Here is a 13,145-nt window from a genome sequence, read left to right as displayed (position 1 = left end):
ATACAAGTCCATTGGACCCAGTGGAATGTACCCATGGGAGCTGGCCATTCTCTGTTGTCTTTGGAAGGTCATGAGGGTTGGGAGATACTTCTGAGAAAAAGAAGTGTCATTCCTACCTCCCACAAAGGCAGGAAAGATCTAGGGAATTAGAAACTGGTCACTCTTTCGTACCTGGGAAGGGATGGAGATAGTCCTGGAAACCATTTTCAAATGATGAAGGATAAAAAGGTGATTGGAAGTAGGTGGCATGGATTTATGAAGAGAAAATCATGCTTAATCAGCCTTATACTCATTGGAGGAGAAGAAAGCAGCAGATGTTATTTTCCTCAACTTTAGGAAGGCTTTCAACGCTTTCTCTCTCACTTACAAACTTAGAAAGCATGGACTAGATAGTGTCTGAAAAATGTCTGAACTGCTGGGCTCAGATGGTTGTCCTTGGTGTAAAGGCCAGCTGGTGTACCCCCAGGGTTGATACGAGTCCAGAATTGTTTAAACATCTACATCAGTGGACTGTATTGATAGGACAGAGCAGACCCTCAGCTTCCAGGCAAGATGAAACTGGGGAGGAGTCACTGTTGGACCAGATGGTTGTGCTGGCATTCTAAGAGACCTCATCATGCTGGAGAAATGGGGAGACAGGAGCTTTGTGACATTTCATGACGGGAGATGTAAAGTATGTCACCTGGGGAAAAGTAACTCTGCGTGTGCTGTTCAGGCTGGGGGGCCAGCTGGCTGCAAAGGAGGGTGCTGAAAAAGGCCCTGGGGATCCGGGTGGATATAAAGTCAAACATGAGCTAGATGTGGACCCCAGTAGCAAAGATCAGTAGCACCCTGGGCTGCATTAGGAGGATTGAGTGAGGTGATAATCCCCATCTGCTCAGCACTGGTGAGATACACCTGCAGTGCTATGTCCCATTTCAGGGCTCCTCAGTACCAGAGGGACATGGACACTGGATTGAGTCTAGCAAGGGGCTGCTAGGATGATTAAAAGGCTGATTGTTTCTGCTTCTGTCATACAAAGAAAAGTCTGAGAGATCTGTATCTGTCTAGCCTGGAGGGAAAAGGACTTGTGGGCTCTTACTGATGTGTATGAATACCTGATGGAGGACATAGGGAAGCCAGACTGTGGACTTTCCTTTGTTGGGACATGTGAAAGGACAAGAAGAAAAAAGGGCTCAAACTGAAACACAGGAAATTCTATTTCAACATTCTATTTTTGGCCCTTCCTACCTCAATTATTTTCTCAATGTTAATTTGACCTTACTAGCTTTATAGTAATAGACAGAAATTCTAAGACTATATGATGGGGAGTGTTTTCCATTTACCACCCTAATCAATGTAACTTCTCTCATGTAACTGGAAGAATGATGTATATGGAAACAAGAACTGCAGTAAGGAGAGGCGCAGTATTATTTACTGTAGTTCAGATTTCATCAGTGCTTTTGTGTTTCACCTATTTTCTGAGTTGTGTTCTGTCAAAAATTGCATGTTTGATCAGTTTGAAAACAGTTTTCTAGTTAGAAAACATGAGAAATAGTTGTAAATGTGTATGTCTTCTAAGTTAATGCACAGCAAGCTTCCTTAGGACTTCAAAATTATAAAGAGTTGTTGCATGTGTAGTGAAAAATCTAAAGTTGATTTGGGAAATTGGCACAATGAAGGTTGTTTGATTACTCAAGTCTCACTTAAGGAAACATAAATACTTTGCAAGATAAATACCAGCATTATGACAATAGAGCTTGAGAAATTTGCTGCCTTGGGGTGTCTCAGATGTTTAGTGCAGCAAAGAGCAGCTGCTGTTGCTGTTTTACATCACATTATCTAAATGTCACTGATACCTAGCAAGTCAATATATAACCTTAGAATTTAGAGGATGTGCTATGAGTATGAAGTATTAATTCATTCTTTTGATGTCTAGAATCATGTACAGAGAAATGAAGGATTCTGATAAAGAGAAAGAAAGTGGAAAAATGGTAAGACCTACTTCTCTGCCTTTATGTTTTATGGCTGTGTTAATAAAAGCAAAAGAAATATTGTTGCAGTTTTTGAAATGCTACATTAAAAAAAACTAACAGTTTTCAATTACTTAAAGAATATTAGTGAGTATATTTGTAAATGCATGCTCCTTTAAAAAAAGACATTATATATTGCATGTGAAATCTTAAAGACTTTACAATCAGGAAAAACCAACATTTGGTGGTTCCTGTTGTAGGGTTGCTGGTCAGTAGAGCATGTGGAGCAGTACCTTGGCACTGATGAATTACCAAAGAATGACTTGATAACCTACCTGCAGAAGAATGCAGACTCAGCTTTCCTGCGCCACTGGAAATTAACCGGCACTAATAAAAGTATTAGGAAAAACAGAAATTGTTCCCAGCTCATAGCTGCATACAAGGTATATGTCTGCATCCAAACTTTTTTTATAATGAATGGCTGTGTGCTTTGTTTTGCAGCTTTAAAGATTCTTGTGGAGGGAGAGCTGTGGTATTTATAGGGAAGTTGAATGTTCAAAAGCCAGTTTCAAGTTTAGGTTTTGCTGTTCTTGCCTTTTTAATTTAATGTCTTCTATTAAACATAGTTTTGTTAAAATGCATTTGATTCATGATTTGCACCATGCACAGTGTGATTAAGTGTTAAGTTTGAACACAGTAACTGTTTTGATTTTTTCAAGTTAACTTGGAATGGAGTCCTAAAGACAGCAACACACAGTTTTCATTCTTAATCATTCTCTTTTTTATAGGACTTCTGTGAACATGGATCAAAATCTGGATTGAGTCAAGGGGCCATTTCTACTCTTCAAAATTCTGATATCCTTAGTTTGGCCAAGGAACAACCCCAGGCCAAAGCTGGCAGTGGACAGAACTCCTGTGGAGTAGAAGATGTTCTGCAGTTACTTAGAATTTTGTATATAGTTGCCAGTGACCCTTACACAACACGGACTTCTCAGGAAGGTAACTTAGTTAATTTGCAGAGATTCTGAAATATTTTAATGGAAAGAAATAAAGGAAAATTTTTCTCTTGATTATTTTCAGAAGGAGATGAGCATCCTCATTTTAACTTTCCACCAGATGAATTCACAAGTAAAAAAATTACTACAAAGATTCTGCAACAGATTGAGGTATTACACTAATACATTATATATAGTGTATATATGTAGTATTGTTTTTAGGACTCTGTTATTCTTTTCCTTACATTGACTCTTTGAAATTGGATTGTTTTTTTTGCCATTTTTGATTTTTGAATTGTTTCAGACATATTTTCTTCCTTATATTTTGAATGAGTAAATTCTGTAAGAACAGACTAATCTGAATAAAACCATGGTGTTGGTTTTTGTACAAAGCATACAAAACTTTTTTACTTCATGTATTTTGGTTATGAATAATAATAATAATTTTTTTTCTGTACCAGACATCAATTTCAGAAGGTATCGTGTGTATGTCTGCCTGATGATAATGTAAAAAAGATAATTGATTATGTTAGGGTTCACAGACATTTTATTACTCATACATTCTACATGAACCTTTCAAAAAAGGCATTTAGAAAACATCCTATTTGTAACACATTAGTTAGATACATTAAAAGGAAAACTTGAAGATGTTGTTCTTCATTAAAACTACATTTTCTTCAACAAAGATTAAAGAAGATTCTTAGTTTAGTTAGCCCTTGTGTGCTTTTTGAGGTTTGGAGGTTTTTTTTACAGTCATATTGTCCTGATTATGTGTTTTAGAAAAAGTTCAATTTTTTGTGTTCTTTCAAAGATTGTTCTGGCACTCTGAACGTCCTTGTGGTAATAATTTCTGTAGTATAGTTTATTATAATTGTATTTCAGAAGGGACTGTAATAATATTTCAAGGGGATAATTTTCTACAATCAAGTTTCTTTCATGTCTTCCAATATTGGTAATATCTAGTTTCTTTTGGGCAAAACTCAGGACTAATTCTTTCCAGGTAATTGGGTACTTAGATCTCCCCACAGTGCTTTGAGTAGTGTAAATCCCAGAGATTTACTACAGCTTTTAGTGTCTGTGTCAAAGCACCCTGTGTTCACTCTTAAGTCCTAGAAAGTTTATGAACTTAGAATCACAGAATATGACAAGTTGAAAGGGATTCATCGGGATCATTGCGTCCAGCTCCTGGATCTGTGCAGGACATCGCAAGCATCACATGCTGTGCCTGAGAGCATTTTCTAAATGCTTCTTGAACCCTGTCAGGCTGGTGCTGTGACCACTTTCCTGGGGAGCCTGTTCCAATGCCCAACCACCCTCTGAGTAAACAATCTTTTCACAATATCTACCCTAAGTCTCCCCTGACTCAAGTTCAGGCCATTTCCTTGGGTCCTGTCACTGTCACCACAAGGAAGAGATCAGTGCCTGCCCCTTCTCTTCCCCTTATGAGGAAGTTATAGACTGCAGTGAGATCTCTCCTCAGTCTCCTCTTCTCCATGCTGAACAGGCCAAGTGAGCTTAGCTCCTCCTCATACAGCTTCCGTATTGATAGCTCTTAAAAGGGGAAAAATATCTCAGTTGCTGAGAAGAAAGAAACTTACTCGAGCACAGATAAAAACTCTGTGCTTAGGTGTAGGTGTGTTTGCTGTGTGTGTACCTGGTTATAAACTTGTTGGGACCACCTAAGTCAAGCATTACTAACACTGGTGTTTTTTTTTTATTCCTTGCATTAAACTACAGGAGCCCTTGGCACTAGCAAGTGGAGCTTTGCCAGACTGGTGTGAGCAACTAACAAGCAAGTGTCCTTTCTTAATTCCGTTTGAAACGAGACAGTTGTACTTCACATGTACAGCGTTTGGAGCATCAAGGTAAAAATAAAAATACAAGAAGTATGATTGCTTCCTTTTAATTTTTTACATATAACAGTTCCTAAATTGCTGATTTCCAGAAGGACCTTAATCCTCATGAGACAAATTTTTCTTGCCAAATCTGAATCATTTTGGATAATGGAAGGAAGAAGATGGAAAAGCTCAGAATGACAAGGAATTTCATTTCAGCTGAAGACTTGCTTGTGTACTTATAGCCAGGTTATCCTGTTGCCCAGTTTGTCTGGGTTGCAGTTCATTGCATAAAGGACAACAAAATAGAAAACATTTGGAGAATCATAGGAACTAGAAGTTTTTTTGAAACACATACATTTTTATAGTTCCAGCAACTTGTGATTGTTTTGGTTCATTTATTTTTAATTCATTAATGTTTTAACAAAGCAGAAGAAAACTAAGAAAAATATGCTATTTTGAAAGTTGCTGTAAGCTACCTGATGAAACTGGAGGAAAACCAGACTAAAACATTTAAGGGTATCCACTAGAGTTCTTTGTTACTTGAGAATCATTAATATTTTGATTGCAGCAGTCATAACTTTTAGAGTATGTAGACAGTGTAAACCTTTTTGCTGGTATATTTTTTTGTAAAAAGAAGGAAGAATTAGTTTTTGAGGGTTTTCTTGGCTGTTGCTACACTTTGCTTTCCAAATCAAAAGGTAGCGGGAGAGTTGCCAAAATTACTGTTTTGTCTTACGTGCAGTAGAAGTGTCTCATGAGGAATGTAAAATGAGGTATTTAAAAAGAAAGAAAAAGGAAGAGAAGAAAAGGTATTAACTTGCAAGACATTGGTTTAAATCTTTCTATTGTGTAAAAATTTTTACTTCTTCAGAAAGATGGTCCATATGTTGGGGTCTTTTTCATTTTGTTTTGGAAGAAGGTAATTTTTAGAGAAGCTGCATTTAAAAGAGATCCCTCAGGAAACATTGCATGTTATTTACTTTGTAAGTAAAGAATTTTCTTAAGCTCTTAAAATACTGGAAGTAGTTCTCGAAATTCATTTATTCTGTATGAGTTGTGTGTGTAAACTCTCTGTTTGTCATGGCACTTGGCTATATTTGCAAAACCATCAACAGATGGTAGCTTTGAAGATAGTCTATGGCTGCATAGATGATATTACGTACAAAAATGTGGAAATACAACTTCATGTAAGTACTGCTATTAAAGGTAGCTATTCTTCACTGATATGGGTCTATTTGTCTATGATTGCACTTGAACTTTGGTTCTGTGTTGCTCTAAGGAGTGTGCAAGTAAATAACTGCAAAACTTGGTCAGTATCAATGGAGTGATGTGCAACTGCCTTACAGTATATAGTGAAAGGTGTAATATGTGTCTATAACAGTTTTGAGCATCTGTGATTAAAAGTTCAACAGTAAATGATACCTTTTCTTCTTCCCACTGTAATGTGAAAACTGTAGGAATTCAGATCAAGAATTGTATATTTTCATTGGTGCTATCATCAGAATCTGGCACTTATATTAGAAATTAATTTCAGAAATTAGAAATTTGTTTTCTGACTTCATAAAATATGAAGCAGCCCATATTTTGGGGCATTTCAGGCTGATAAATAGTTTAGTTTGGTTTATACCTAAAAAACATTAGGAGGCAATTAGTATTTAGTAAGTCACTTTTTTATTGGTGACTACTTTCAAGTTGTCATGCTGGAAGACATGGAATTTTTAAAAAACTGGTGTTTGTTTTTTTTCCCAGAGCAATTGTATGGCTGCAGAACAGACGTGAAGCCACTGTGGAACGGACAAGGACCACGAGCACAGTGCGACGCGATGATCCGGGGGAATTCAGAGTTGGACGCCTCAAACATGAAAGAGTGAAAGTTCCGCGAGGTGAATCCTTGATGGAATGGGCAGAAAATGTCATGCAGATTCATGCAGACAGAAAATCTGTTCTAGAGGTAAAGCATATCTGCCTAGCAGAGCGAGGTTAGATAGCTATTTCTAATGTACTGGACAGGATATTGAATATCCTGTTCCATAACCAATGCTGAACATTTCACTAGGATTTTCTTTTACTATTAACTTTCCTTACTTTTTTCTAGGTTGAGTTTTTAGGGGAGGAAGGAACAGGCCTGGGTCCTACCTTGGAATTTTATGCGTTGGTGGCAGCAGAATTTCAGAGGACAGATTTGGGAGCTTGGCTTTGTGATGATGATTTTCCAGATGATGAGTCCCGACAGGTACATTTTCATTTCTATTTTAAACTGAGTACTTGTGTAAAAAAAAAAAAATAAAAATGAGCTAGACATCCAGGAAGGAAGAACATGTGTTCATACAGCAGCTAGTCATCATGGTCACTCTGGTCCACAGCTTGTTTTTTTAATTCTTCTCTTTTTAACAGAGCAGTAGAGTATAAGAAGTTAGACAGTGCAACTATCTAATTAAATCCACCTTTAACCATGTCTGCTTTTTTTGTCTGTCTCTTAAATCAGGTTGATATTGGTGGTGGATTGAAACCACCTGGCTATTATGTACAGAGATCATGTGGACTGTTTACAGCACCATTCCCACAAGATAGTGATGAACTTGAAAGAATAACCAAACTCTTCCATTTCCTTGGAATTTTCTTGGCTAAATGCATTCAGGACAATAGACTTGTGGATTTACCCATTTCTAAGCCTTTTTTTAAACTCATGTGTATGGGGGACATTAAAAGTAACATGAGTAAGTTGATATATGAATCACGGGGAGACAGAGACTTGCACTGTACTGAAAGTCAGTCAGAGGCTTCTACAGAAGAAGGACATGATTCCTTGTCAGTAGGAAGTCTGGAAGAAGATTCCAAATCAGAATTTATTCTTGATCCACCAAAACCTAAGCCTCCTGCCTGGTTTAATGGAATTTTGACATGGGAAGACTTTGAATTAGTAAACCCACATAGAGCTAGGTTTCTAAAAGAAATTAAGGACCTTGCAATTAAAAGACGTCAAATTCTAAGCAACAAAAATCTGTCAGAAGATGAAAAGAACACAAAACTGCAGGAATTAATGCTGAAGAACCCATCAGGTTCGGGGCCTCCTCTTAGCATAGAGGATTTGGGGTAAGTTTTCATATTTATTTATAGATAGGCAAACAGTCTTGTGTTAGAGGAAGAAGCCAATATATAATTACAAATTAATTAGTAATAAAGCTCAGTTTTACATAGCATCATTGCAAGGGGGAATCCATAGAGATGCAGCCATATTCTTTTTCTTTGGTTTGAGGATGTTCTCTTCTCACTTGCTCAATTTCCTAGCCTTAAATGTGGCTATGTTGCAGTGATGTATGACTCTGGAAACATAAATACTTGTAAAAACAACTGCTTGTAAAATCACAGCTTTAAAAAAAAAGGGTGATTTAGTAATTTCTTTGCTATGATAACTTGAAATTTATCAAGTTTTTTGGAGAGCTTTTAAAGAGGACAGATTGACATCTCAGATTGTGTTCCTAGTACAATGTTTAAATCCATGTTAAACAGAGCATGTGTTGACTTTTAGCAACTGTAAAAAACAAAGTACTGAGACCTGTGTAAACCCATGTCAGGATGTCATCCTCCCTAGTTTTAAATATTTCCTTTGGAACAACAGTTTTTCTGCCATTAATATTATAGGTTATTTGTTATAATCATATTATGCCACAAAAATTGTGTAGTGTCAGAGTTCAGTAATTACTTATGGCCGTGGAATCCTAGACTGTCCTGAGCTGAAAGAAACCCCCAAGGATCAACCTGCACAGCACCATCCCCAAGAGTCACACCCTGTGCCTGAGAGCATTTTCCAAACACTTCTTGAACTCTTCCAGCCTGGTGCTGTGATCCCTTCTCTGGGGAGCCTGTTCCAGTGCCAAACCACCCTCTGGGTGAAGAACCTTTTTCTAATATCCAACATAAATCTCCCTGACACAGCTTGAGGCCATTCCTGCGTGTCCTGTCACTGTGACCACAAAGAAGAGATCAGTGCCTGCCCCTCCTCTTCCCTTCATGAGGAAGTTGTAACTGCAATGAGGTCTCCCCTCAGTCTCCTTTTCTCCAGGCTGAACAGACCAAGTGACTCTCAGCCTAGACCTGGCTTCCTCTCTAGACCCTTCCCCATCTTTGTAGCCCTTCTGTCAGTGATCTCTAATAGCTTTATATCCTCGAAGGCCTTGTGGAATTTAGCCTGGCTTGTTACAGAGAGAAAGCAAGTAGCGCTGTTGAAGGGCCTAAATGCCTAATAGTTCAAATAGCTCTGTAATTGTTATTGCTGGAATTGAATGGAAATTGTTTTTCTGAATTTGTGAACTAAATTAAATGGTTTGAGTAGTTTTGAAGCTGATAGCTCTAAGATACCAGATTTATGAAATTTTCAGTGGTTATCAAATCCAAATAAATAGAGGGTGAGAATATGCATTTGCATACCATATGTTTGAAACACATATTATCTCTGTAGTCCATTACTGTTTGTGTATACATATACTGTGCTTTTGTATATACATGAACAGTGGTTCAAAGTGATCCACTCACAATGGTTTGAAATCCAGTGAGATGCTTTTGGGTGTGACACGTTGTAAATCTGGTGTGTTTACAAAAGCATTAGCAGACTTGTTTTCAGTTATTAACTACCTTTGTATTTTGAAGTTTAAATTTTCAGTTTTGCCCTTCATCCAAAGTATATGGGTTTACAGCTGTGGATCTCAAACCAGGTGGTGAAGATGAGGTAAGAAAATAACCTACCTTTACAACTGAACCAGCAGTTAAATTTTTATTGTCTCAACAACTTCAGTGAACAGTGAATTCTTAGAGTATCTATCTATTGTCTTTGCAGACTGTAACAATGGATAATGCAGAGGAGTATGTAGATCTCATGTTTGACTTCTGCATGCATACTGGTATACAGAAACAAATGGAAGCCTTCAGAGGTAAATATAACAACATGTATGAAGTTAAGTGGAATAATGGGTGTTTAGGGAATGCTGGTTTAAAGTGGTGGCATAGAATGGCTATCAAAAATAGACTTTTTACTTAAGAATGCAATAGGTAAGATACTAATTTCAGAATACCTTTGCATTAGTTAAGCTGTTTTTAATTGTGAAGATGTCCCACTTACCTTAATTAAGAAACTGTTGATTGATTCTGGTTTGACTAAAATTCAACTTAAATGCTGACATTATTTTATAAACATTATTTGGACTCATTTTTGTAACTGTATCTTGTGTAAATTAAAGATGGCTTCAATAGAGTGTTTCCAATGGAGAAGCTGAGTTCCTTCAGCCATGAAGAGGTTCAGATGATTCTGTGTGGAAATCAATCACCTTCTTGGGCAGCTGAGGATATCATCAATTACACCGAACCCAAACTGGGATATACAAGAGATAGGTACTTTTATTCTGAGTGATTTTAAAATAGTAGCTAAAAGAAAACATTAAGTGGCAGAATGCCCAGGATGTTCATTAGATGAAGATGCCAAATTTGATGAAAGTGGTGGTTACTGAAGAGAAGGTGATTGTCTAAAATCGCGTGAAACAACCACGTGTTACAACAGATAGGTTAGAAAGTACTTGGTAGTTTTGTGATGAGAGAAGATAAAAAAATTACTCCAATACAAGTAACTAATGAAAACATAATGGCAGCTAATACAGATTACTACAAATAGATTTTAGAGTTTTTATTCTCATATTTGAGAATAGTTATAATTTTTTTCTGGGTGTGCACAGTTGCTACTTTGCCCATATTTATTATTCCTTTCTCTTGAGGTGTAGTTAAAAAAAGAAAGTGTACTATGCAGGGGACAAATATACTTACTGGTGGTTGGCTATCAGAAGGTGATCTTGATGTTTTCGGGTTGTTGGGCTTGGGTTTTGCTGCTTGTTCTATTTAGCAGCAATAACATAAAAATCACTTCTGGAACTGTATTAGAATAAGCCTGCTGAAATATTTGAGCTCTACTTCTCTACCTTGTCAAATGCATTCAAATGCAAGATACCCAAACAACACCCCAAAATAAGTATGTACCTACATTTTTTTGTGTAATACTCTGCAAGGAGATTAAAGAATATTTCTTTGGATTTAAGGATGTTTTATTCTTAATACTCAACAGGCCCTAGATTCTTACAATGTCTGTTTAATTGTGACTAAAGATTGCAATTCTACTGTGTCAAGTTAAGAGAAATTTTAACCCCCCCCATCACTCTCTTCTAGTGTTATCAGAACTAATTGTTTTGCTTTATTTTAAGCCCTGGATTCCTTCGATTTGTGAGAGTCTTGTGTGGAATGTCTTCGGATGAGAGGAAGGCTTTTCTGCAGTTCACCACTGGCTGTTCGACACTCCCACCAGGAGGGCTGGCAAACCTCCACCCCCGGCTCACTGTTGTGCGCAAGGTACAGCGTCTCCGGGCCACGCTTTGGGCCAGCTGCTTTGCCTTGGCAGTGCAGGGGTTTCTGCATTAACAATGATGCTTTCGATTTTAGTTATTTAATTTATGGCAGTATGCTAAGGTTTCAGTACTAACCTCTTGTTTCCTCTGATACCATATATATTTTTATATATATATAATTCATATATATAAATATCAAAGTATTAATGTACATATAAAGCAAGTATATTTATAAATTGGCCTGTAGCTTTGCTGATGCTCTTGTTTCTTGACAACTGGTGTTAGGTATGCAGCAAGTGCCATGACTTAGAGGACTTTTTAGCTTTTAACTTCCATACTGAGTGCTGTGAACAACTGCTGTAAAATTCTTTTTTTTCCCTCAGGTTGATGCTACAGATGCAAGCTATCCATCTGTGAATACATGTGTACATTACCTAAAGTTGCCTGAGTATTCTTCCGAGGAGATTATGAGGGAGCGTCTGCTAGCTGCTACCATGGAGAAAGGCTTCCATCTCAACTGAGCCGCTGAGCGCAGCCTGGGACATGGAAGTGTTTTTGATACTAGCAAAGCCTCTTGTGTTTGTGTGCAAAAAATACGATCTCCACGCTGTGCTCTGACGAGACTTGCCTTTTTTCACCTGTGAGGCTTTAGGAAAATGTGGAATGTTTGTTAGCTGCTAATGACAAAATAAATCCTTGTAACTACACAGCCAGCAAGAAATTGGCACAGAACACTGTGTGATGCTTCAAGGGCTTGCACAACTGGAAATTAAGGTGTTTCTGTTTGACTGTTCCAAAGAACAGATCATCAGATTTTCAGTGTTCACTGATACAAATTTCTAACAGTGTATTGTGTAAAGTTTGTCTTTTAATACCCTGTACACTACGGTTGCCATCACTGATCCCTGTTTTGCTGGCTTTAAGCTAACTGGTCAGAAACTTGCTTCCTTTAAAATTTAGACTTAATGGGCATCTCCAGCCTTTTCTTTCTTAATGGTGCCTGCACTATTGGAGTATTTTAGTGGGTTTTTGCGTATAATCATGCACAACCATTTTTTTTCTTCTTTTTCTTTCAAGTGGGAATATATTTTGATTTCTCAAATGCCCTGCTATAAAGATCAAATCCTTAAGTGTGTTCGTGCAGCTCAACAATAAAGCTATTAAAAAACACTGGTTCCTAGTGCAAGGCACACTTAAAGCAAGTTTTACTTTCGGTTGTATTTTCTTTGTATATTATAAACATTTATTTAACTTGTTGCAGTTTGAAGTTTAAAAAAAAAAAAGCACCCAATGTGTAAGCTCAAAAGTAATCATTAAAATGTTTGCAACATATAAAAATGTCTCTTCTGAATACTTCATTAATACTCACTAAATCTCTGTACATGTTCTGAACAATGTGCCATGCTTTTTTAAAGGTTTCAAAGAACTACATAAGAGAACTACTGATCTCACAAATTCACCTCTGTGTTCAAATCTTTTCAGAGTGAGTGGAACTTCTTAAGAATGAGTCTGGTAGTAATAACGTGCATGTGGCAGGTTTTGCTCTTCTGTGACCTGAGACTACAGTTCTTCATTACGCTGGAATAAAATCTGGGACAGGTGATACAGCTGATTCAGCTTCACTTGAGATGGACTAGCTGTCTTAGTGTTAGCACGTAATATTTATTGGAAGAAAAGTGGCTCACAGTAAGATAAATCAAGATATGGTTTTAAAGATTTTAAGTAGTTGATACCAGGGGAAAAAAAAAAAAAAAAGCTATTGTGGTTGAATCTATGTAATAAGTTTTGCTTTGTGCCAGTTCTCCTTGGTAACAACCTCTTCTCAGGCCACTGCTGAGGTGGGCTTGCCAAAAGATCCTGCCTTCACATACACATCAGGTTGGTGCCATATTTTTTTTCATGGCATTGTTTGTAGGACTTTACAGCATTGTTTTTTAGATTTTCCCTAATGCAGAATTGGAGGGGAATATCCACCAT

The 13,145-nt window shown here is 37.3% G+C and overlaps 1 protein-coding gene across 10 annotated transcripts in view; it reads left to right on the top strand.

Annotated features, from left to right (window-relative positions):
• HECTD1 (HECT domain E3 ubiquitin protein ligase 1) overlaps positions 1–12,506 on the top strand; it is a 60,694-nt gene extending 48,188 nt beyond the window's left edge. For 9 of the 10 annotated variants that reach the window (XM_041484132.1, XM_041484127.1, XM_041484125.1 and 6 more), the window contains 13 exons: positions 1,919–1,973; positions 2,213–2,395; positions 2,741–2,951; positions 3,033–3,118; positions 4,685–4,812; positions 6,535–6,736; positions 6,881–7,018; positions 7,271–7,878; positions 9,433–9,511; positions 9,620–9,713; positions 10,020–10,170; positions 11,028–11,172; positions 11,552–12,506. In XM_041484132.1, the coding sequence (XP_041340066.1) occupies positions 1,919–1,973; positions 2,213–2,395; positions 2,741–2,951; positions 3,033–3,118; positions 4,685–4,812; positions 6,535–6,736; positions 6,881–7,018; positions 7,271–7,878; positions 9,433–9,511; positions 9,620–9,713; positions 10,020–10,170; positions 11,028–11,172; positions 11,552–11,689 (2,218 nt within the window). In that variant the 3' untranslated portion in view covers positions 11,690–12,506. The remainder of the gene's footprint in view (positions 1–1,918; positions 1,974–2,212; positions 2,396–2,740; positions 2,952–3,032; positions 3,119–4,684; positions 4,813–6,534; positions 6,737–6,880; positions 7,019–7,270; positions 7,879–9,432; positions 9,512–9,619; positions 9,714–10,019; positions 10,171–11,027; positions 11,173–11,551) is intronic. The other variant, XM_041484129.1, reaches the window with a different exon arrangement.
• The last annotated feature ends 639 nt before the right edge of the window (positions 12,507–13,145 follow it).

This window comes from Pyrgilauda ruficollis, unplaced genomic scaffold, assembly GCF_017590135.1.
Source record: "Pyrgilauda ruficollis isolate IOZ18807 unplaced genomic scaffold, ASM1759013v1 scaffold63, whole genome shotgun sequence".
Taxonomy (NCBI): domain Eukaryota; kingdom Metazoa; phylum Chordata; class Aves; order Passeriformes; family Passeridae; genus Pyrgilauda; species Pyrgilauda ruficollis.
This window is presented reverse-complemented; position numbering and strand designations above follow the sequence as displayed.